At 37.8% G+C, this 26,512-nt stretch overlaps 1 protein-coding gene across 2 annotated transcripts; it reads right to left on the bottom strand.

Annotated features, from left to right (window-relative positions):
• Positions 1 to 472: 472 nt before the first annotated feature.
• Positions 473 to 26,512, bottom strand: LOC100260241 (protein SHORT ROOT IN SALT MEDIUM 1). 2 transcript variants are annotated; one of them, XM_010653548.3, is made up of 22 exons: positions 26,385 to 26,512; positions 24,247 to 24,344; positions 23,870 to 24,070; positions 21,831 to 22,121; positions 21,574 to 21,674; positions 20,653 to 21,333; positions 20,502 to 20,547; positions 19,667 to 19,759; positions 19,519 to 19,574; positions 18,979 to 19,096; positions 17,759 to 17,970; positions 17,623 to 17,686; positions 5,017 to 5,190; positions 4,489 to 4,519; positions 3,189 to 4,393; positions 2,968 to 3,042; positions 2,749 to 2,823; positions 2,252 to 2,641; positions 1,243 to 1,467; positions 1,059 to 1,100; positions 915 to 977; positions 473 to 778 (listed from the first exon to the last, which is right to left on the bottom strand). In XM_010653548.3, the coding sequence occupies exons 2-22, from the start codon at positions 24,316 to 24,318 to the stop codon at positions 689 to 691; spliced, it is 4,305 nt and encodes a 1,434-aa protein (XP_010651850.1). In that variant the 5' UTR covers positions 24,319 to 24,344; positions 26,385 to 26,512; the 3' UTR covers positions 473 to 688. The 2 variants fall into 2 exon arrangements, with proteins under 2 accessions (XP_010651850.1, XP_010651856.1); XM_010653554.3 differs by having other exon boundaries at positions 24,247 to 24,327; positions 26,385 to 26,497.

Below are 26,512 nucleotides of genomic sequence, written 5' to 3'. Positions count from 1 at the left end.
TTAACATTGCACCAGCTACTAGCTCTGCAAAATTTTCCCTTGTTTTTTTTTGGGTATACTTTCTAATCCAATGGCTCAATGGCAAGCAAGGATTTCCACATTGGCACCTGTTGCATCAAACATGCTTGCTCCAAAACTTTTCACCAAGAGAATAAATGACGAAAGGAACAAAGAAAAAAGAAAGAATTACAACCAACAAAAAGCTTTTGATTAGTTATCTCTAAATTCCTTGGACGGGAAAGCCATTAGAAAAGAACTTGTTAATTACACAGACATGAAGATGAAGGATTCCGGGATGAATTAAAGGACCTTTTCAGTAAGCCAGCAGTTTTGGCTGGAAATCTGTAACCTTCAGCCTCAGGCGTTCAGTAATGAAGGATGATGCAAGCTCCTGGCTATGGCAGTTTTAAGAATTGCAACCATACAGGGCTTCTGAATCTCAAGTTATTAAAGACAGAAAAATGCTGAAAAGTGCTGGAGAAACGACCATAAAGTTTTGCTTATTAAAAACTTGCCCACGTAGTACATTCTGCTGAGAAGGAAATAAAGATATAATTCAATGGCAAAAACCAAAAATATGTGTTAAACCATAGCTGAAAAGTACAAAATATATAAATTCATGTCCTTTCATGATCCTAAAGGGGAAGAGTTCTCTAAATCTTGATATAAAAGATCCTTCTAGTCACCCTCAAATGTTGGACATTCTCACCAGCTTATTGTAAAGAATGCGATCATCCCTTCCAGTGTTGCTCTCTAAGAGTGCACTTTGCACAAGTTCCTGATGCAGCAAACTATTTAAATCACCAAACCATTGATGGCAAGAGAACACAGAAAGAAAGTAAAAGTGAAAAAGGAAAATAAAATGAAGCCAACTATAGTTCACAAAAAACTTCATAGAAAATAGATTATATCACCTTTACATCCCTGTGAGACAGGAAGTTCCCAAGGTTGTGAACAATCAACCTCATATCTTCCACCTGAAAAGGCAAGCAAATTACTGTAAAACCCTTCACCACCCTAACCACTGTAAGCACTACAATAGAAGTTTCAAACATTACCCTAATGTAGCCCACTCGGTTCCGGTCAAAAAACCTGAAAGCCTGTATAAATTAAGAAAAGTGGCATCAATGAGTGATGACAGTGTGCAATCTACATTTCCAAAAGGAAGGGGGGGAAAGCAACAGTTCCTTGTCAACAGCCACCTTATCCAAAAGGAAGAGTGGAATGTTTCTAGGAATTTACCTGCAGCAGCTCCTTGTCAACAGCCACCTTATTAATGATAGGAGCTTCTTTCCTCTCTTCTCCAAGATTTGTCCCTTCATTTGTTCCTGAAGTTTTATTGTTAGTTTTCTCCTTACCAAATTCCTCAGCTTCTTCCTTTCCCATCCCTGCCACTTTTTCAGGCTCAGTATCCCCACTGGCCTTTGCCTCCCCTTCATTATTCTGTATATTTAGCTCTTCATTATTCTGCATAGAATATAAAATTAGATGAAAAATGTAACTAAATATATGATATAGAAGAGCATATGACCATGCAAGAATAGAAAATACAAATTAACTGTCCACTATTAAAGGCATAATTGCAGCTTCTAATTCAGCCCCACTGGTCATAGTGGATTCAACAACAACAGGACACAATTTGGAAGATAAGGTTGACTTAAAGACTTGGTTGTCTCCAGCAGAAGTAGCAACACAATTGAGTTCTGGCGTACCAAATTTTTGTGTTGATTTGGTAGGCTTGTCTAGAAAAAATTGTGATTTAAAAAACGAAAATAAAAAAATTAATACCTCTTAAGAGACTGTAAAATAACAATCTTCAATTCTCAAGTATTTTTAAGAGTGTGTTTAACAGTGTTTCAACTTAGTGTTTTTAATGGAAGTATTTTTAGAAGAATCACCACCTATCAAGTATTTCTTTAGAAAACACTACAAGTAATTTTTCAGATTTTTAAAAGTGTTACCTAAAGTTTGCTAAACATCTAATTTTCTTTCAAAAGCACTTCTTAGGCTACAAGCTCTTCTTAGAATCACTGTCAAATGGACTATAAGTATCAATTGATGCTCTGCAAATTAGCAGACAAATAATAGCATTGAGTTTTATGGGCAGCATATTGACTGATAAGGTTGGGGAAAAATGTTAGAAGTGTTTTCTTCTGAGTAATAAAAAGTAAAATATAAAAAAAAAACAAAGACAGTTTCCATCATAAACAAGAAATTGAATAACAAAAAAAAAGGCAAGAGGAAATCTTGCCTCATCTTGAGGGTTTGCATCCTGCATTTCCTCATCTTCCATTGGCTCCTCCTCGGGATCCTCCTCTGGATCTTCATCGTAATCGGTTTCATCATCTAGTTTTTCCATTTCTACCCCTTCATCTTCCAGCCTTTCTGGTTCAACCCCTTCCTCTTTTGGCTTTTCTAATTTTACCACATCAACAGATGTACTCTTGCCCTTGGTTGCAGGTTTTTCATCATTTGGATGAGCTGCATCCAGCATTTCAGATTCAGTAGATTTCATTCCCATGGAGGGCTCGGCAATCTTTTGACGCTTTGTTGATGATCTTTTGTCACTGCCCTTCTCTGAGGTTTCTTCCCATTGTCTTTTCCGTTGATTTCTTTTCATCACAAATTTTATACGCAGTTTCTACACAAAAAATAAATGCATAAAGGAAAACCCCAAACCAATAACTGAGAATCAAGTAATTAATACGCTAGAAGCCACATAGAGCAATACAACCATCCAAAACTAACCTGGAGAAATGTTAAAAGACGACAACCCATTTGATACTGAAGCATTTCATATAGTGTTTCAGCAAATAATGAAAGCTGCGAAAAGGTAGAACAAAATAAGATGCAGTATCACTCAAGTACATTAACACTTGCACTAACTGACTACAACCAAAGAGTATCACTACAATGCCACAGCATTTAGATAAGAAATGATAGAAGTTAGATAAAAGGAAATCAAACCTCGAATGTTGGTTCCTCAATATCTTTGTCAGTGTAACCCAAGAGCGAATCCAGTGAAAGGGACAATGAACGCAGCTGTAGCAGAATATAGCCGAATTAGATAGGAAGTACACACAGGGTATAATGGAAACACACGCTGGATACCTTTGATACAAACTATGGTACACAATCATAAACTGTCTATCAAAAGAAATGCTGTGCTATTGTGAAATCCAACTTACTTTAGAGTCCTTGCTCCATTTTGTCTGTAGAAGCAATCCAGGGTGCCTTGGAGGCTCTTCAAGATTTTTCTTCTCTTTTGCCTCTTTATCAGGTTTGTTGCCCCGAGAATCATATTTCCCATCTTTCTCTTTTTTCTCTTTTTCATCTTTTAACTTTTCTTGATCTTTTGATTTGTCTCTGTTGCCATTCTGACTATCCTTCTGAGGAACTTTTTGCTTCTCAGCCTCAATTTCAACTTTGGTTCCAGAGACAATTTTCTCATCTTGCTTGCTGAAGTTTGCTGTTTTTGACTTAATTTCAACTTTAGTCCCAGAGCCAGTTTTCTCATCTTGCTTGCTGAAGGTTGCTGTTTTTGACTTTGTTTTAGGTGTCATTTTCTTCTCTAATATCTTAGGCTCACAAACTGGGTTGCCTGCTTCTACTTTTTGCTCTGACACATCTTTGGTTTCAGTCCCTTGTTGAACTACCTTTTTCTCATCATTATCATCATCTTTTTTGCTTTCAGCAGACGCAATATTGGTCCCTACTCCAGTGACCTTTCTTTTGGGTATTCTCTTGATGATTTTCTTCTTTATAGTTGTTTTCACACCAGTCCCTTGCACTGAAGCAGCAATGCTTGGATCTGACTTAATCTCACTTTTATCTTCAGAACATTGTGCCTCATTCTCAATTTTTACCTCAGGTTGCACGCTTTCATCCTGAGTGGTTTTGCCCTCCGTGACCTTTTTCCCAACTTTTTTCCTTATAAAAGTTTTGACACCGGGATCAGCAGAAGGTTCCTGCTGTTGGCTTTTGGTTTCCAATTTTGCATTCTTCTCCCCTACATCCTTGTCATCCAGCTTATCATTTTCTTCATTTTCTGTGTTCTCTGTACCAGCTTTCTTATCAGCAACCTTCTGTTTTACAACCTTTTTTACAAGTTTCTTCTTCCCAGATTTTGCATTGCCTGATGTCTGAGAACCAGCAGTTCCTCCTGATTCCTTTTTCTCTATAGTTTTGCCATCCTGACTCATTTCAACCACATCTTTTTTCACAACATTTTTATCACTATTTCCATTGCCTTCTTTATCAGCTTCATCACCTTTTGGTTGACTCCCATTTTTCTCTTTTTTGTTAACATCTGCCTGTCCAGAGGATGCAGAATCTTTTGTTTTTGCTGATTTGTCTACTTGTTTAACTGCTTTTGTAGAATCAATTTCCTTATCTGTATTAGCAAGAATATCTAGGGAATATCAGTCCAGTCATTGATGAAATCATAGAAAAGAAATTAAGACAATATGAACTTAAATATTCCATTACCTTTCAGCCCTTCCTTCTTCTCTTTAGATTTCTACAGAATAAGAAAATATATTAGTCTAGAAGAAAACATTAATCCATCATATTCATTTGTTTAGCCATTAACAATAAAAGCTGCACAGGACTAACTTGTTATGAAATCCAATTTTGTGTTATTTTTCTTCTAGTTGTTAAATATTTGCAAAATAGTAGTAAACAAATTAAAAAGAAAAAAAGGAAAGCAATCCGATGTTTAGAACACATTCAGTTTACTTGAGGTGGTGGACCAACTCGATGGTGCCCAAATTCTTTCTCAAGGCTAACAAAACATGATCCCAAATAACAGCAATCAGATAATGTTTCCCATTCTTTTTTATGCTGCTCAGAGATAATGGGTCTATGTTGTATGTAATAGACAAGAATATCCAATAATTATACAGGTGTATGATTATTGGAATTTGACAATGTGAACTGAGAAAATCGTTTAGAGATTGCTGCAAAAGTGAGTGTGTGTGGGTGTGTGTGTTTAAAATAAAATAGCAAACAGTAGACCTCTCTTTTCAAAGAAAGTTGGCACGTTCTCTCAGCAACAGCCTTCTTGTGTGCAAGCCATTGGTCTCGCCATGTATCTAATGAAGGGAGACACCCTGATAAATCAGGAACAAACAGTACAGTGACCTCTTTATGGCTAAAGAATCCATCCTCGCCAATTCTATCATAGTGTATCTGCAATAGACAAATAAAGGTCAATTAGCTTCTTGACATCACAAAATGCCAGCAAAGGATGATAACTAATGCACATCACAAAATGTGTGCAAAAAATCAAAGATAATTTCTTTTTCAAATACAACAGTGGAGCAACCCTACAAGCTTAAGAAGACAACTGTGTGCTCATGTGATACATGCCTATCTAGTATAAATGCATATAACTAACTTGATATTGTGTAAATCCTATTTTTAGTAGATATGCAATTCAAATTAGAAAAGCTTGGATTCATTTACAATGTTACCATTGGGCGGGCTGCAATGACAATGTGATAAAGCATGGCAATAAAGAAACAAACGAGCAACCATACAAGAATTTATGTGGTTCCACAGTGTGCCTACATCCATGAAGTGAAGAAGATCAATATCAATATGAAACAAAGAATGAAGATCATAAGAAGTTGTCATCCACTCAACTCTCAACCAAAAATCCCAAATTTTCAAAGCAATCCTGGATGAAGTTAATGTGCATCTCAGAAACACCAAAAAAAGGATGTGGGAACCTCCAAACCATCAGTTCTTGAGTGCCATCATGATCCTGTAGCTAGACTTTTAGCTTAAGACCCCTCCAAAGATATCTAATGGAATTTACGTGGGGATATGACGAATCAGGAAGTAAAATTTCTTACTACTTAGTCTAGGAAGAGGAAGCAAAATGCCTTAACAAAAGCAAAGCAAGGAACAAGGAGGTGCAAGGCATTTCGTTTGAGCATAGTATCCCTGCAGTCAAGTTCGTCCGAGCAAACTTCTGGTTCAGAACAGAATGGGCAACTGCGCCCAATGACGTCACTCAAGCTTCACCTGGGCATAGGTGGCATAGCCATTGAACAAGCAGAACTTGCCCAAGCAGACATCGCTCTTGCTTGAGTACACATAGCCACTTCCTAAGCAAATATGAATTTCACCCAAGAGAAGTCCTACCATGCTCACCTAGGTTAGGCTACCCTAAGCGAAATTGCAATGGAGGGCAATGCTCAAGACAACCATGCCCACTTAGTTTGCACCAGGGTAATGCACAAGGCAACCACGCCCACTTAGTTTGCACCAGGGTAATGCACAAGGCAACCACGCCCACGTGGTTCGCCCACTAACCAATTTCGCCACAGCAAACTCAGGAAGGTTACTTCCCTTGGCAGCTTCACCCACTGGGATGACCTACACCTACCCAATTCAAACACCAAGACCAGTGCTTCCATGTTTGCAAACTATGCCCAACTTGAGAAAATAAGGCCACACTCACCACCCCAAGACCTTCCCTCCCAAGAAACCCCAGCTTAAAAAGGTTTAATGAAAGGTACCTTCTTTATCCAAGGACAAAAGCGGATTTTCCAGCTACCTTGAGAAGACTCCATTCTTCCTTTGCTGCCATAGTCATGACAGGTTGACCGTCCTGGAATGGGAAATCCCATCCATCCTTTCAGCCATAGGGAAGGTTGACTCTTTCCCCAAGCAAAGAACTAAACACAGAGACAAAGAGAGACAGAAAAGGCAATACATCGATGGAAAGAATTGAGAGGGGAAGAGTGTGAAGTGAGAGTGAGTGCTAGTGTGGAGAGACAAAATTGCAGGAAGTGTGGGCTTTGAATTTGTTGTAATGCATTGTCTTCTTGTTTCTTGAAAATAGATGAGAAAGAGCCCCTAGTTAAGGCAAAAGAAGGCATGAATCTGACCTCTAACTGATGAGTTATGGACCTATCGTACTACTTCAAAACATCCTTAACAATGTCACCTTATTGTTTGGTATATGGTAAAGCTTGCTACCTACCTATGGAAGTTGAGCACAAGGCCTATTGGGCTGTCAAGAAATTGAATATGTATAACCAATAGGCCGGTATTGGGAGGAAACAGTAGTTGAATGAACTTGAAGAGATAAGAAATGAAGCATTTGAGAGTACAAAGCTTTACAAGGAAAGCATCAAGGCCATGCATGACAAAGCAATTTTGCAAAGAACCTTTCTGGACAGAAAGTGCTCTTGTTCAACTCCCGTCTCCGCATGTTCCTTGGAAAGCTACGAACTAGATGGATGAAACCATACATTGTCCAAACAATGTCCTCGTGTGGAGCAATAGAAGTCAAAAATCCAAAGACTGGAGAGGCATTTAAGGTGAATGGTCAAAGATTGAAACCTTTGCTTGAGAACCTCAGGAACAAGTAGGAGGATCCTTCACTTGCCATGAGATAATCGACTCTCTTAGGGTTGCATTTTACATAAATAAACACACATCAAAGAGGGAAGAATAAATGGCAGTTTGCTTGGCAAGAGAACATAAGCAACCTTGAACGAGAGAGTTTCGCTCAACAAGATCAACTCCAGTTGGGTGAATTTAGTAAGCATCCTGAGTTCACCTGAGTGAACACATGCTTTCCTGGACTAGGAGACCATGCACAACTAGACTTTGCTCGAGTAAGCAAGGTTCACCCAAATGAAACCCTAATGCTATACTTAAAACTAGGCACTCAAATTAGAGGTTATTCAACTTCATCCTTTTGAGAGGATCTTGCTAGAAAGCCCTTCCAAGCAAAGAGTGCTATTGATCTTCAATCCAGCAACCATTTCCACATCCAAGTATCTTTGTTAGGTTCACCATTTGGATTAGGATGTAACATCATCACAACTCAGAATTGTTGTTCTGCTCCAAAAGATTAGACTTGTAGATGTTTGATTAATGCCTGATTAGCAACTAAATAAGTTCCTCCCTTATTGCAGGGAAATGATTAGAATGAAAAGGTTTAGGCAAGGCCCAGCCTCCCAAGAGCCATCCAGAAAGTGGGGAAAGTGTCAAGTAGCTGAGCCTCCCCCACCTGCACCTGAACTCCCTGAATAGCACATGCCAGTGGGCAAGGAATACACTTCACTAGAAGAAAATCTTAGAAAAAACAATTGATGTGATTGAATTTATGGCTGAACCAACCTGCCAAAAAAGGATAGAGCATTGCCTCAAGCAAGGGATCAATACATTGCAGAAAAAGTCAGAGCTTTCTACCGCACCTTGTAGGTCAAAAAGGAGAATCAGGAATCCTAGAGGTCCACTTTTCAATTGATGGGAGGGACTATTGTTGGAACGCAAGAACTCTGGCCGCTGCCACAAACACAATCCTCCAAGCAAAAGAAGGCCCTGGACGGGCAGAGCCAATGAGCCCCCTTATGATGAAATTCTGGAGAAACTATCCAGCAAAGGAAAGACAAAGAAGTACCTTGTACAAGGTTGGTTGGAGGAATCATATTGGCTGGCTGATTTGATCTTCCATTTCAATTTATGCCCCCACGGACCATCATTAGGAATGCAGATTGTTTAAGTGAGATCCCCTAGAAGCTTCTTCAGGGACCTGTGTGCCCCCCATATGATGCTACAAAATCTAGAGTAATGTCACCATGGCTGAAAGGTTCTTTGTACTGAGAAGAGTCTTAAAGTGAAGTTGATGTATACTAGGCTCATATCCCATTACTTGGGACAACAGAACCAACCCATTGAAGATGAAGAGGAGAGAAATAACAGTGGTAGAAAAATATGGGGTTGCTCAGTGGACTATCAGCTATAACTCTACACAGCCAGACAAGGAAGAGAGAAAAATGACCAAAACCCAACAGAAGAAGAGGGGCAAGGCCCAAGAGGAAAACCAGGAGGAGGAACACGGAAGCAAAAGAGCTTGGCCCAGCAGCACCAGTCCAGCCTGCAGAAATGCCTCACATGACACAACAGAAGCCCATCTGTACTGAAGGTGTCCTGTCAGAAGCAACACCTGAAATTGTACAGCCCATTCCAGTAACTGAACCCCATGAGCAAACGGCAGAACTTGAGGAAGAACCAGCAGTCACCCCATCAAGAGTGCCACCAGTTCCTCCTCAGCAGTCAAATGACATTAAAGGGCATCTTGCTCATGCAAACAAGAAAAGTGGCCTCAGTAGAAGGGGGAGGTGAAGGCTATGAGACGGGAGCTGCAAGATTACAACACTACTCAGGAAGTGGTGCTGCAAGAATGCACAGCAAATTCAATAGCCAATTGCAAACGATCATTTGATGATCTAATGGCACAGCCCTGCACCACCAGCTCTGCCTGCTGCTGATGATGATAACAGAGTTTATGACTTTGATCCTGACACCTGGGGAGAATTTGAAGCACCCTTGGGCAGTGAGACAAGGCCAATTGAGCTCTAAGAGAAGCCAGAATAATCCCCAAAGGGCAAAGCAACAAGCAGCCAACCCAAAATGAATACATGCCAGAACCAGTACTAGCAAAAGGCCAAAATGAAGAAAATAAGGATGAAACTATGGAAACCCCATCTAATCCAATTGAGCAAGACAATCGAAAGGCTAACACAATGGCAGTAGTACACAGTGAGGCATAATTCCTGACAGCACTGGTGAGGCAGCTACACAAACATTGGACCCAGAGGCAAGACAAGGGAAGGGATCAGTGCCTAACTCCACCAATGCACCCACAGGCAAAGACTTTGAATTAACAAGGCAAACACAGAGCAACTGGGCTGCAGTGGTCCAATAATGCTCATCCAAGCAGAAGAACAGGAGCAACTGCAAGCCATGAGGCTCCAGTGGGCAAAGGTTGTAAAAGAAATGCACGATAAGGCAGCCCTGAGGAACGCCTGGGCGACTGTCACCCAGGAGAATCAAGAAGGACCATGGCTACCAGAGACAAAGTTGATACCCATCGAGAGCAGACAACCCCACTCCAGGCCAGGAGTAAGCAAACTCTCTAATTGAAAGAAATCAAAGCTATGAAAGCCACTGAAGCCCTCACTTAGAGCACAGAGCAGAAACAGAAGAAACAACAGCAATATCCCAATCAGGATCAGAGGATCCACAGTAGCCAGATGAGGTGACTGAATTAAATGAGTTAAAATGAAATGAGCAAGCACAGGTGGCAAGGGACTCAACTGCTAAGGCCCAGGAGCAAGCATTGCAGTTGAAATAGAAGCAAATGACATAAAGATACTGTTACTCAAGCTGCAGTTGGGGCCACAGGTATGGAGCTTGTTGTCATGAGCCCCTCACACTGTTGGAATGAAGAAAATTTGACAAACGCAGCACTATCACTTCTGCCTGAGCTGGATGTAGCTTCCATACAAAACCAAGCTCAGGAAGAGTTGTACCATAGATTGCCCCCGTCTCCCCTTATCTGAAAGGATCATCCCAACTGAAAGAAGGCTAAGGCAGGCAGACCTAGAAACACAATGTGGAAAAGATTAAAAACTGTACCCAATGGGTCCAGTGTCCACCCCATTGCCCTCTCTTCTGATAGATCTCATAGCTCAGATGCATCATTGTATGGAAGACCAACCCACTGACTGATGAAGAGGTACATCCAAAAACCCCAGAGCCATTAACGACTATCCAGAATATCAGGAAAGGGGACTCCTAATGGAGATGAGCTTGAGGGTATGGCCCAACTGATCAGTTACTCTAGTAAATTAGTGTTGCAACTCCCTGATATTGCTCTGCCAAGGTTAGTGAAGACATACTATCAAGACATTGTGATTATCTATTCTAGGGATGAAATTAAATTTATGACCACTGTGGAATAGTTCCAATATGAATTGACAATTGAAGCCATTGCCTCAGCCCTCAAAATTCCCTATCCCTATCATGCCAATGCTTCAAGAACACCCACCACCCCACGATTACAACATGTGCATAGTGGTACATGATCTTTCACCCTAGTAACACAAAGGCTGGGAGTCAAAGTGAAGGTATATCATGGATTCTGAACTTCCTCATCATCCAAGGCTCCAAAATCTGACACTAACTCTAAATTTCCGTCAATATGACCCATAGATTAAAAGAAAAGGGACCTGCCTATGCCTGCTCCACCACTTCAGCAAAGGAGAATATTTCTACATGCCTGAGGTCATTTTTGAAGCTTTCATGACCGCCTCCGCAGAAAGGCATCAAGAAGAAGCAAGCGTCTCCATCTACCCTTTCCTAAACTAATCACACAGCTTCTCATAAACCGGAACCACCCAATTTGTGAGAATGAGGAGCAGACTTGGATGGGTGATGAAGGGTTTGGCACAAAGAAATTTGCTGCTTAGTAACACTTAACGAAAATGTGCAGAGCAATGAATGGCCCATCAAATGCAGACCATGGGATTTCCCTATACCTGTAATGTCACATCCCCACTAGACCCCACTGCAGACACAGATACTGGCAGTAGTGCAGATGAAGAACCAAATGCTTGGGGTAAATGCTCTACCCCTACCCTTTACCAATTTTTGAAAAACCTGCACTGTAATGAACTTACACAATGAAAATTAAGTCCATATGTTGTCTTCAATTCTGAACTATTTGAGTAACACCAGCACGAACCATATCTTAAAGGAAGGGGGGAGGGGGGTAATTCTTTCCATTCTACTAATGAATAATCTATGATAATTTGCAAATCCAGATTAGCTAATTGGTAAAGGACTTCAACCTCACTGGGCATGATGAAAAGCTCTCACCAGAATTGTGCTTCCAGGTCAATTGAATTAACATTTCCTTGTGATGGCTGAGAAGCATTCTAAAGACTTTTCAACAAGGAGGGCAAATGGCAAAACAATTTTTAACACTCAACTCCTACTCACACTAGTACACGCACTGTCTCCCTAGACCCTCAGAGTAAAGGAAGGCCCACCTAAGGCTGAATAAATAAAAGGAAGTATTCCATTGGAGAAATAAATATCTGAAAAGAAAAAGAAAAAGGAAAAAAAGAGAAGAGTAAATAAGAAGAAAAAAGTGTAAAAGATAAAAACAGAAACAAGAAATGTGAGAAACAAAATGTGTCCAAAGAGGGAGTCTTAACCAAGGGGGCCTGAACAATAACCAGAAGGGTGATCTTAAAAAGGTCCTTGAAAGCCTGGTACCCTGAGCCGACTGGCTGGGAGCTACCCGTTACCCAGCTCACTACATGAGCCAACAAAGGACTACCTTCTTAGCTGGTATTATAGGCCTCTGCTAAAGTTCGAGGTGAAGCCTAAGGGGTGACCTCTGACAGGTCCTTGCATACCTAATTTCATGAGCCAATTGACCAAGAGTTATTAGTAATTCTTGTTATATGACACTAAGGTATAAGTTGTAAGCCTGAAACATTCAGCCCTCACTAAAAAAAAAAAGGAGAAAAGAGAAAAAAAGAAAAAGAAAAAGAAAAAGAAAAAGAAAAAGAAAAAGAAAAAAAAAGGCAAAAAGAGAAACAGAAAATACGATGGCTCCACTCAAAGGAAGTGCTTCCCAAAACTAAATCCTATGGTAAATCAACCGCTATTCTGGGAGTCTAACAAGATGACATGCAAGGATGAGTAGGAAAGAGTTGGTAAAAGGGAAAAAAAGGTGACAACAAACCTAGTGAAGTATGACCAATTTCCTTTCAACAAGTGATGGGACATGAAAAAGCAATTCAGTATTACACCATATGGCATGACAACATTCTCACTTTACTTACCCTCAGGACCAACTAAGAGTTGGCGAGGGGATGTGATTTGCATCTCAAAGACACCAAAAAGGCCCCAATCTGCTGGTTCTTGAGTGCCATCACTGTCCAGCAGCTGGACTTTTAGCTTAAGACCCTTTTCCAGATATCAAATGGAATTTGAGTGTAGATGTGCTGAATTAGGAAGTAAAGATTGCTTACTACTTACTCCAGGAAAAGCGGGCAAGTCTTGATGAAAGCAAAGCAAGGAACAAGAATGTGCAAGGCATCTTGCTTGAAGTTCCCCCAAGCAAATTTTGGGTTAAGAAAAGAAAGGGGAAACTGTGGTCAATGACTTTGCTCAAGCAAACATCCCTTTCGCTTTCATTCAAGGAACAAACAGACTTCACTCAAGAGGGGATATCACTTTCACTTAAGTGCACATCACTGTTTCTTGAGCACACATAGCCATTGGCCAAGCATATACAGATTTCACTCAAGCCAAGTCCTTCTACAGTCACCTAGGTTAGTTAGGGTACCCTGAGCAAAATCACAATGGAGGGCAATGCTTGAGACAACCACAGCCACTTAGTTACCTAAATGAACTTGGGAAGGTTATTTCCCTTCACTCACTGGGATTGCCTACGCCCACCCGATTTGCTTGCTTGGGCCAATGCTTCCAACCGAGCAAATTGCTCCTGAAATGAGAAAAGAAGGCCAAGCTTGCCTCCCCAAGGTGCACCAGGCCTTCACTCCCAAGCAACCCAGCTGAAAAAGGTTTCTGAAATGTCCCATCCTCTGCCAAGGACAAAAGAGGATTTTCCAACTGTCTTGAGAAGACTCCATACTTCCCCTGCTGCCATAGAGTGATAGGTCAACTATCTTGGGATGAGAAGTCCCATCCATCCTTTCAACCAATGGCAAGGTTGACTTTCCCCCTCTGTATAAACCAGAGCACCAGCAACTGAGATGGAGAAAGAAAAAGCAATACAATAGTTGAAATAATTGAGCATGGAAGAGTGTGAAGTGAGAGTGACCACTAGTGTTGAGAGAAAAAATTCCAGGAAGTATTGGCTTTGAATTTATTGTTGTGCATGATCTTCCTTTTCCATGAAAAGAGATGAGAGAGAGCATCTAATTGAGGTAAAGGAAGCCACAGGCTTGAGCTCTAAATGAGCAATAATGAAGGCTTCAGGGCAACAATTCTTGATTGCTGGAGTTGGGGTCCGAGCTTGAGAACAGTAGAGCGATGGTTGTGTGAGCTCCGCCATTATCGCATTCTTGTCTACTTGGAAAAGCCTTAAGGCTGAGTACTAGTGGTAAGAAGGGTGGTGCTGCACTTAGTGAGCCTCTGCATAGTGTACCTTGAGATGGATTAACAAGGATGAGTAATCTTGAATTGTCTCTAGACCAACAGGACTCACAGACTTTGCAACTGATTCTTGGTCTTGTTAGATAGCAACAAGGTGAGTGTAAGGGACAGATAAAACTTGATTGAGCTCCAATTTGGAGTGGGCTTTGCTTTGATCACTCTCCACTTCACCCAAATTCAATTGTATACACAGGGTTGGTTTGAAATTTTGAAAGCAAAAGTTGTTCTAAACTCATTTCCCTTGGGTTTAACAGACTGAAGTTCTTGAGCTTGGGGACTCGACACAAAAACTGTTCTCTGAAAGTATACCTTCAGCCTACAAGCAGAACTCCAAAAGAGTGCTTATTTCCAATCCAATGACAAAAACACCCCAATACATTTTCAAACTACAGATCTATCTATCAACTCTCCAAGGTATGAGAGGTTCATTGGATTTTAAAAACAAAACATCCAGAGAAAAAATTAGCAAAAAATGTAAACATGCCTAGATAATTATAGTGTTAAAGTCATTGTACCATGCCACTATGTTGGTCTAATTTCATAACATGTAGAAAAGTGGTGAATGAGAATGTGGAATTGAGAATTGGAGTGGATAATTCCTATAGAATTACTGAAGATATAGGTATCCAATGAATAAAAACAAAATTAATCAGAAAATATTTTAAAAATATGAAACAAAGTTTGAAGTTTTCAATCTATAGGAACATAAACATGATGAACCTGTCAAGAGGTGTTATGAGAGTTAAATTCCAAGCAAAATAAAGGAAAGCTTCAATCAAATGGGAAGTGTTGTACAAAGCATAATAATAGACAATCCAACATTTGAAAAGGCTCACGAGAACATCTGAGGTGTCCCTAATAATGTTATAAATAAACAATCCACCTAAGATTAGAATGTCAAGGTAAATGAGAACAAATGTTTATCAACAAATGTTAGGAACCCGTTATGAGGACAACTAAGGTGCCCCTAATAATGTTATAAATAAACAATGCACCCAAGATTAGAATGCCAAGGTAAATGAGAACAAATGTTAGGACCCTGTTATCAACAAGTGTTAGGAACCTGTATCTTCTTCTTCTTCCTCTTCTTCTTTTTGGAGATACGTAACTTTTTCTTTGTACCTATTTTTTTTGGAGATAGGTAACTTTTTCTTTGTACCCATTGAGACTTGAACTTGGAGCCTTCCCCCGCCCTACCCTTAACCCCTTACTACTTGGGCCGGATCTCTTGGGCAAATATGACAAGATAATACAAAATGAGTACCAATTAAAAAATCCATTTGGTAGGATGGAAGTTGATTTGCAAGCCAAAGAGGATAAGAGGTTAAATATTTTAGAAGGTTAGGGTTGTTCAACGAGGCCTTATTAAATAAGTGCCTTTACCATCTCATAGGACTTAAGTTGGTTTGCTAGCCAAATAAAAGGATAAATGTTTAAGAAGGTTGGGATTGTCCAACAAAGCCTTGTTGAATAAAAAGCCTTCAGAGATTTGTGGTGGAGAATGGTAAATTGTGGTGAAAGGTAATGGAAATAGAGGAAGGACAAGAGGATATAGATCTCAAAGGAAATATGAGTCTGTGTAGTAAACACTTTCAAAGAGGAGTTGTGTCCATGTTGAACAAGACACTCCTTACACTTTTGGGCACATGTTGAACACAAAATATTAAAATAATTTTTTCACATTGTAAGCATAGCCAACACACTTTTTCAAAAATAACATGATTTTGAAGAAAAATTATGATGATAACAAATGAGTATCACAAATATTATTTAAAATAGTTATATGCATCAAATTTCTCAAGATGCATCATCAAAGCTCTACAATGTTGCTATGAAAATTTAGAAAAGTTAATTAAACTTATATATATGTCATTTTACATAGTTTTTCAGAAAAGTTAATTAAACTTATATATATGTCATTTTACATAGTTTTACATAAAAGAACACATACTTGTTTATTTTCTGCCCTCGTGGCGTATTACTCTTTCAGAATTTTCCCACACAGCATCATAATTGTGTCATGTGATGTCCAGTGACCATGCTACATGTGTGATGCCCTTAGGGGTAAGTTTATGGAAAGGCTCTAGAAAAGGTTGCCAAAGTTCTGATGAGCACATCTTCTTTTCCACTCACAGTGTGAATCAAGTTGGGTTTCCACTGGGCCTTTGATGTGAGCAAAATTTCTAAAGAAAGTGCATCTAAACATTCATTCTGTGGAAAGGAGGAAAGGGTGGCAGAGTACAAGGGAAAAATGAGGGATGGTCATTCTTTAGGGTTCAAGCTTCATTAAACATTTCAAGACAGGAAACTAGGGATGGTGAATGAATCAGTGCCACCTTCACAGCAAGCAGGGGAATGAGGTGTTTGGTGGTTGAATAGCATAAGATGGATTGATACTAGTGATGGAAAGTTCACAGTGAACTCATTTTACGAGGAACATATTAAGAGTCTTTTATTTTATAAGAACATAAAAGAGTTAAGGTGCACTTTTCCTTGGAAGGAGGAATGATATGATTGGGCACCAATAGTCAAAAGCTGTGTTATGTGAAGTGATCAAACATTGAACTCCTTGCAAACTGTGAGATGGAATATAAGATTTGAAGTCTTCATGCGCTACATTTCCAAATGGAACCCAACTGCATCTTTGAATAATAATATTAAGACATCATTGAATTGAATTGAATTAATGGAAAAAATATAGTTAGAGAAGGAATTTCCACATGATCAACACTGAAAAATTGCCCTAAAATTGTCTGATGACAATTTAAAAAGGCAGTAAAAGGGACATTGAAATCACTAATAAAACAACAATATAAATAAAGCAAAGACTAGAGTAAGCAAATGTTATAGAGTTTTCAAGAGTTTTCCATGAACCCATATAATTTGCATTAACCATGCATGGATAAAAGAATGACTAATGTATATGATTAAAGTTCAATGCCACTAAATAGTTTACAGGTAGATGGAGTTAATGAACCCTGAGAACAGGAGAATGCAAATTGAAAGGAAAAAAAAAAAAAAAAGCACATAAAAGATGGTGCAGAAACAACTGATGAAAAGAGAAACTAGGGAAAATCAAGAGGAAGATAAGAGGAGGCAAGAATAGAAATGTGAAACAATGAGTAAGAAACAGCAAAAAGCTGATCAAGAAGGAAAATAAGATGAGACTCAAATAAATCAGTGAACCTGCTAGAGCACTCCATCCTTAATTCTTCAGAATTCTTACAAATTCAATGACATGAGCATTCAATCAGTATCACTTCATGACAATCATAGGTCAGATGTAAATAGAAATTATTGATCAGTCAATCACTAAAGAAAGTTAGAGACAGACAATTATTAAAGCAAAAAGATTCATACATGTCAATCAGGACAATAATGATAAGAAACTATAAAAGCAAGAATGAAATAAAGGATGATAATGCACAATTACAATAATCAACTAGGAAAGCAAAAAAAGAGATACATAGAAGTCCGTGAGTGCAACCATGAAGGAACCATGACCATATCTCATACCAATGCTATAATAAGGGGGTAATGCATCCATAAGATCCATTTGATTGAGCTTACATTTCCAACAGAATGAAGAAGTTTAAGCACTAGAAAGAAAAGGATTACCTCAAGGAAACGGTTCCAATTCTGGCAGTTCTCCAAATCAAGTTGAGTCACATCCTTTGCATATCTAAAAAATTAAATTACTTTAGGTCAGTTGACTGCACCATACAGGAATACAGGCAACAGTATAAGCACAAACCTAAGAATTGTTTGAACCAATGAGTCATCATCAACTGAAGGATCTCCTCCATCAGCAACATCCCATGGGCCTCCAATTGCCATAAATGAACGGTCCTTTTTAAGAACAGCAAACCTAAGGATATTGCAAATATGAGGTATGCGGTCATCATGGCTTTTTTCAGATGACAGATCCTCCAGAGCATTCCTGCTGAGTCCACTCATCAAGATCATCTGAACCAGGGAGACAATGACATACATCAATCACACAACGAACTTTTTTTTAACATCACTAAACTGGGGAATATTTTAGATCTTCAACCGAGTCAACTCGGAATCTCGACCAAGTTAACTGAGTTTAACCCATTTTGGGGCGAGTTTGTGATTAAGATGGTATCAGGCATTGGACTCGATGTGGAAAATACCAAGGCAAATACGACTTGGTTGAGTTGTACAGGACTCGGTCGATACTTTGAACCTTGGGTGCAATAGCCTTCTAGAGACAACGATATAACCATATTATAGATGCTTAATATAATCTGATGCCAAAGAACAGAACTTTCCCTAAGAAACCTCCAAAGCAACTTCTCTAAAAGGGCATATTTCCTTAGAGAAATCTTCTCAAACCCCAATCCCCCTTCCACTTTAGGCTTGCACACTAAGTCTCAACTAATGAGATGATCTTTCTTACCCTCCCCAACACCTAACCAACAAAATCCTTTTGCAATTTCTCAATCTTTGAAGCCACTGATGATGGAATCTTGAAAAGAGAGGAAATAGTTAGGAATTTGAGACAAGCATGACTGAATTAGACTTATTCTTCCCCCTAATGACAAAATGGTTTTTTTCATCCACCCAATATGTACAAAATTATATCAATCATTGGATCCCAAAAATCTCTTGCCTTTGGGTTCCCCTCTAATGGTAGACCCAAGTAGGATATGGGTCAATCAGAGCCTTTGAATTCAAGCATCAAAGCCAACCAAGTGATTTAATCCTGACTCATGTTGATACTAAAGAGACTACTTTTGTCTAAATTGATCTCAAGTATTCAAGCTGACAACTTGCTTATGTGCAGTTACCTATGCATCTATAACTTCCAAATCAGTTTATATAAGATCATTAAAAGTTAAGCTGGAGTTACATTAGCACCCACAGAATGAAGATGGATTTGTTTTCAAATCGAACATGTAAGAAGTTGTAAGCATGAATCTAAAATTAAAAAGATTACAAATAACCTACCTTTGCATTCCACACTGTACTTCCTTGTTTTGATTCTACAGGTTCTTCAGCCAACTGCTTGGTAGATACCTCTTTCTGTTCAGGGGAACTCTCTTCTTCAACAAAATCATGCTCAAAACTGTATCAAAAGAGACAGTGCTCAACTATTATTATTTACTTATTTCTCTGTTCTTCAAATGTGTGGTTTATGTGCAACCAATAAATAAAGAACAAAGAACATTTGGAATCTTACAACAATTTGTAGTTGCAATAATTTCTACTAAATTCCCAATTTTTAATAGGTATCAGATTCTAAATTTTCTGTCCACTTCTGACAATCAACATTAAAGGTGAAATATCAATGGAGATGTTTCCACAATGACAGTTAAAAACTTCATGAATGAATGAGTAGTATTCCCTCTCCAGTTGAAACAACAGAAAAATAAAAATAAATAAATAAACAAAAATGTCCAAGCTACTGAATGACCAATTTAAGCATACAATAAAAAGAATTAAAACTTAGGCAATCCATGTAAAATAAAAGCATTTCCAAGAAAGTACCTGACAGGAGTATTGAAAGAAAGTTGAAGGTTTCCCTTGGGCCAGTTCACAACAACCTAAATAGAGATGGAAGGACAATGTCAAAAACAAATATCAAACCATTTCAAGTCATTACTCTTCAATTTCAAATAAAATTAAAATAACAAACCTTAGAGAACTCTGGAGATATGAAAAGTTTGGGATAACGCTTATCCATGGACAAATAGTCCCTCTCAATATCTACCAAACTGGATGAGTAAACCTATAAATGGAAAGCATTAAGTACCAACATCATTGGAATTAATAAATAAATTTCAGTTGTACACAAGGATAGTGATATGCATCAAATAAATAATCCAGTAAACACATAAAAGTAATAATAATCTTATATGACAACCTAAAGACTTGAACTTTCCAGTGTTTAGTCACTTCTCCAGCTCTAAAGGAAAAACTCAAGCTCACAAAAACTGAACAGCCTCCAACAAAAAATTAGAAAATACAATACCACATACAAGTAAAAGTTTCTAGTTTCAGGCTTAAGGTCTCAAATAGGAACCTGGAAAACTAAGAGCACAGCAAAATTATCACAGGATAGAAATTAAGCCTGGGTGATAAAGAAGGAAAAATGAAAAAAGAGGACAAATGAATCTTAAGGATACAAGATCCAGAGAGGAGAAACTAAGCGAAAACAAAGGAGTGAAGCAGGAAACAAGGCAGTTAACAATGAAATCCAGAAACAGAAGTAAGTCAACTGGGAGCAATATAACATGGAAGAAAGCCACAAAACCGAAGCCAATAATAGGAACAAGAAAAGCCAGAAACAAAAGTCCACCAGAAGCAATATAACATGGAAGAAAGCTACAAAACTGAAGCCAAGGAACAAGACTGAATCCTAAGAAGCCTTCAACTCCAGGTCCCTATAGAAAAACGAGCAGATCTTCTCGAAGGAAAATGTTCTGATAATGACTGAAGACTAATATTTTGGATTGTTTTTTTCTTTTTACCTTGCAGGCATATTCTCTCCGTTTTTCTTTAACAGGTGTATGACGCCTTCAGCATAACAGAAGAACAAGTTAGTTATGGTGGGCCCAGGATATACAAGCAGCTATATATAGAGAACTAGAGCAGGACGCAAAATTAAACATCAAGATCCACCTATGCAATGCTTCATGACGTGGAGATTCTCGTCGTATTGATCTTTCATCCTTCACCAAAGAGGATCCACGGCGGTCCTTAGAGATCCTTAGTGGAGTTCGTTCACGCTTAACTTCAGCTGCACGTTTGCGCTCTCGTTCTCTCTCCTTTTCCCGCCGTTCGAAAATGCGTTTCCTTTCACGTTCTCTTTCCCTTTCCTTTTCCCTTTCCCTTTCTCTTTCTCTTTCCCTTTCTCGTTCACGTTCTCGTTCTTTTTCCCTTTCTCTGTCTTTCTCTCTCTCACGAAAATGCTCTCTACGCCGTTCCTCCTCCCTTAGCTCAAGCTCTCGAACATATGCACCCCTGTCATCTTTACGCTCATTGATCCTTGTATGACCACCACGTGATAGAAAATCAGGCTCAAGAGATGTGCCATGAAGTCCCTTTCCTGTGGCATAGTCCCTACCTGGAGGAAGGCTCACTCCATAACCTGGATTTGAAGAACTTTGAGCATACATGAGATCGTCCACATTTCTTCGTGGAGCAGCCCCCAAAATAGAGGGTGCATGTTGTGCACCATATGAAGAACCACTAAGCATCGATAGATTGCGAGGATCACCATCCAATCTTCCACTATATGGCATAAGATCTTGGGTTGAATGACGAATAGTTGCACTCCTTGCTGCAAGATAATCAGTTTGTCTGCCAGAAATGCGTTGCTACTCAGTGTGGTGAGAAATATGGTATCATCTAATATTTCTGTTTACAGCTGGTACACTATCACTCTCAAGGATAGGTCCATCATATCAATAATACGAGCAAGGATGACCCACTGTTTCTTAAAGGGTTGGAAACATAATAACACTAATACCATTTTCTATTGAACACATCACTTAATTACTTAAGTGTGCCAAACAGTAAACACTCATCAAAGAAAAATACCTGGCACCCCCATCAAGAGAAGTAGATTGCAGTGATTGAGCTTTAAGCATTTGTTCTTGTCGAAGAAGTGATGCCTGATCAACACGATCATAAATCTCAGGCTGCCACAGAAGTTGCATGATATACATAGAAAAATTAGACCATCATGGTGAAAGAATTAAACCATCACAAAGAAAGGAGGAAAAAGCAAATTAATTTTGAGCAGCAGGGAGAGGATGAACAATATGTGTGTGAGTATTGTTGGAAAAATACAACACCTGATGTTGATGACTAAACCCAACAGGATCAGCATAGCGTCCACTTGATTCACTCTGCAATTCCCTCCCTCCTACATAGGCACTCTGTCGCTCACCATATTGCCGCCTCTCCATAGATGGATAATCAGAAAGCTTCTCTGAAAAAAACTGATCACCTTTTTGACCATATCCATGTGTTGATGATGAGACAAAGTCACTTGAAGTAAACTTAGGTGACTCAGGCATAGCTGATGCATAGCCACTGCGAGATTCCAAAGTTGATGGTCCCACTCCTTTGGCACTTGCTGGAACCTGTACAGAGAAGATAATATATGAATTTGTAGGTAAAGTTATATACGATGCCAGCCAATTAACCTAAAACTAGATGGTCAAAAAAGTCAAAACAGATCAACCAAGGATTTATAGTCAAACTAAATGGACAGATGCAATAAAAGATAATGTATGTAAATATGAGAGAGATGTACTACAATAGTAATTTCAAGTGTGTGTGTGTGTGTGTGTGTGTGAGCAAGAGTGAGGAAGAGAGGCGGCATTTGGAGCAGAGGCAATAAAGGCACATAAAACACAAACAAAAACAAAAAAATTAAACAAGAAATAATATTGTAAAAGAAGCAATCATTATGAGTATCATGTCACAACAATTTCATTTTGAAGGTGATCATGAGGCCAATACAGATGACCATCCAGTCTCACCAAGCCACTTGCCTAATTGACTATGTCTATTTAAAGCATGCCACTTCACTTGCTTCATTAATCTTGTTATAAACAAACTACTAACATCATCAAACAGGTAACCAAACATAAAGAATCCTGACACTAAGGTCATTAAAAATATCCTCTGCATACTTAGGTGCAACAGCTCCACAGAGTTGATCTTATATATTAAAAGTGTAGCATTTTTCTCTTGTGTGTGTATACAAACATAGTTGTCAACTTGTAAAATATATCGTATATCGTTTTTCTCTTTTGTAGTATCGTGTACCATATATCATTTTTCTGTTTTTTAGTATCATGTATTGTATTATATCGTATATTGTAAGTTTTTTTAAAAAGTGAAAAATAAATAGAAAAAATATATATATGTGTGTGCATCTCTATTTAAAGTATGGAGTATAGAGTAATATACAACCAATTTTATGGAAGATAGTACGATCTAAAGAGTTAAAGTATACCCATCAAATCAAAGCATTGAATGTTAAGGTTTTGACAAGTTCAAATTAACAAAATATAACTTCAATATATAGATTCATTCCATAATCCACAAAGATAAACTTCTTCAATTTTTAGTTACAAATTCTAACTAGGCATATTTTAATACACATATTGAAAGTTAATTGATACACACGCACATACGTATGTATGACTTTATGTGTCATCTTCAAAATTCTAGCTCTTTAGGTTTGTTATCATTCCTTTTCCACAAAAAAAGAAATTAAAAAAACTAATATATTAAGTGCAAACTTTTATTCACTAACCACCATCATTTTCATTGTCAACGTTCAAACTATTCAAATGAAAATTTTCCAATATTCATTATAAAAATAATGACTTCTAATATAGAATATGACAACAAGAATGTAAATTTTCATATTAAGATTATTTAACTTATTTCTCATTTTTATGATCGATTTTAAATTTTTTTAGTATATTTTGGACAATAATACAATAAATTCTTTTAACAAAAAAATAATAATAATTTGATTTTTTTTAAATTATAGAAAATAGTTGAAGATGTATGTCTCGTTGTATCGTAATATCACGTATTATATCATGTATCGTAAGATACATTTTAAAATAAGATACAAATTGCGATATGTATTGATTTCTATAAAAAAAATGTATCGTATCATTGTATCGTATCGTGTATCGTAAGTTTTTAACTATGTATATAAACACACAAGAGAATGTACATACAAGAATGATTAAATCCATGTGACTAACCCAAAAATTGATGAGATAAGGCTTTTGAGTTGAAATGAGATAATTATGTAGAAGTTGCTTGAAATTCTTGTGGAGAAAATCAAATGAAATCCACTAACCTGTTGAGAACTGCTCAAAGCAGAGCTATACAAAGAACTATATTGTCCCCCATAATGACCAGCAGCTGAGGGATGAGCTCTATATCCACCAATTTCGGCTTCTTGAGAACCACCTAACATTGACGAATGCCGAGAAGCCACGGAAAGTTGAGTACCCCCATCAGGTCCTCCAATGGAACTTCCAGAATAAGCAGATCCCAGCTACAAGGATATAAAAGATAACGGCAAAATGAGATTCACTCAAGAAACATTCTGTGCATCCACATCCCTTAATACTAAACAATCGGTAATGCACCATCCAGTAAGGTTCTAAGCACAAGTGTAGGTATGAAATTTTCACATTGAAGACATTATATTAATAATAAATTTACACTCACATTTTGTCCATATCCAGATTGTGCAGCATATGGTTGCTGTCCATATGTATTGCTTCCCCGAGAGGGAAACATGCCTGCAACCTGCAGAACGGAAAAGGCTGAAGAAAAACATGTCAACATAAACAATATCAGATAAGTAATCAAATTATGTAATCACCATGCTTACAACACTTTCAGTGACACAATGATATGGAATGCATATGACACGATTAAATTTGAGATAACTTCTAGAAGATCAAAACCTCAACTCTTACAGTCCCTTTAGCAATGAATAAGGACTTTGAAACATGTTAACAGATGTAAAATGGGGAAGTGACTAAGCAACCAGGAAATCCACTGATTAGTTCACTAAACAAATCTTTAATAGGTTTAGAACTTACAATAAGCAAGTTCTATATGCATGGAAATAACTTTCTATACAAAGTTTTCAACATAAATGATAAATGGAGATCAAAAAGCATATAAAAATAAGTATTATATAGAGATAAATGGGCACAACAGGAAAAAGGCAAGGTAAAATTGAAATTGTTGACCTGCCATCAACATATGCTTGAAAACACATTCTAGCAGATCTCTTGTAGGGTGGGCACAAGACAAACGTCCTTCAGAGTATCATATTTTTCACTACTTATTGACTTATCTATCAACATAGGTGCAAATAAAAACTGTTCTTTGAAGAAAACAAATGCCATGTAGAACTTGGTTTGAAGAAAAAATATTAGTCTTGACACAAAACACAACCTAAGCTTTCATATTAAATATTTTCTTACAGGTAAGACATATGTATCTATATCTATAGATCATTACCATCTATATCGATGTCTATACCATATATAAAATTACGTAGAGTTTGTATACTTTTGTTTCCAAAATGCCCCTATTATATCACTTTTCCCCTCATATCCCACAACTTTATTATTTACTATCCATATCGATGCTAGTACTATATATAAAAGTACGAAGAGTTTGTATACCTTTTGTCTCCATAAACACCCCTATTATATCGTTTTTCCCCTCATATCCCACAGCTTTATTATTTGACCATAAATATCATAAGAAATTAAAATCATTTTACTTGGTGTCTGTTTGGATATGTTTACAAAAAGTAAAGATTTATCTTATGTCTTTAAATTCAGAAATTTTAAAATTTGAAATGGTAAAAAATTTTTAATACCTCAATTTTTCTTAAAACCATTACTTTTTCAATGTACGCCTTTAAGAATTCTTATATCTTATATAAAAGTTACTGTTATTTTTTATTTTAAAATAGAAACAGGAAATGTATCCAATTTAGCACTTTAAAGTTCTCCGTTTTCTTCTTTTAAGATAAGAAGTTTTTACTTTCTCTTTTTGTTGCTCCCCTTTTTTCCAAGAGCTTCCATTTACACTGGGAATCATTGGCAGAAGTGGGAACCATTTAAGTTTCCATATGGTAAAATTATTGAACATTAATTCAAGCCAAATATTTTTGCATATAATTGTACAGATAATGTTCCCATATGGTTAATTTTGAGTTGTAGACCAAAATAAAATCCTAGCATTCAAAATTTTCAGCAATAGCATAGAAGATAGAAACATTTAAACACAAACCCTAGCCCTCTGTTGAGTTTCCCAAAAAATAAAAAAAAATAAAAAAGGAAAACAGCATCTTCATTGCTATGCTATATCTCATCTTTTTGTTTTAAGAAATGCAGCATTTCCCATTTTCCCCAATTCTCGGTGGTGAAAATTTTAATAATCAAAATTGTAAATCCTCTCATCATATTTTTCTCCGCATCTAAAATAGATCAAAATTAACATGCAATAGTTCCATGGCTGTTGAAAGAGAAACCCTATAATGCAGAACTTCCAGCAATAGCGCTCCTAAGTTATAAAGCAATAAGAGTGAAATCCGACTCTCTAAAAACTTAAAAGAAAACCATATTTTAATTCATACGTTATCTTCCTACTTTCTTCGCTGCCAAAGCGTCAGATCAACCTATCCAAAGAATCACATAATTTTTACGTAACGAAACATTTCCTACGTTATCGAGCCCTAGATGACGAATATTTATCATCCAAAATTTTCTTGGCATCCAAACTAATGCCTCTAACATAGAAGTAGATTGATTGAATAGACATAAACAATGGAGAGATACCTTGAGCTTAGAGTTTGGATCGAAAAGCAGCGTCTGGAGAGGAAATTATCGGAATGCTTTAGGTGTAAACAGAGGTCGGAACTTCTTGCGCTGCAAGCATACCCTAATGTGGTGCACAACGTGCCTTA

The sequence above is a fragment of the Vitis vinifera genome, chromosome 1 (genome assembly GCF_030704535.1).
Source record: "Vitis vinifera cultivar Pinot Noir 40024 chromosome 1, ASM3070453v1".
NCBI classification, from domain to species: domain Eukaryota; kingdom Viridiplantae; phylum Streptophyta; class Magnoliopsida; order Vitales; family Vitaceae; genus Vitis; species Vitis vinifera.
The sequence above is the reverse complement of the archived record's forward strand: the minus strand, read 5'-3'. Positions and strand labels throughout refer to the sequence as shown.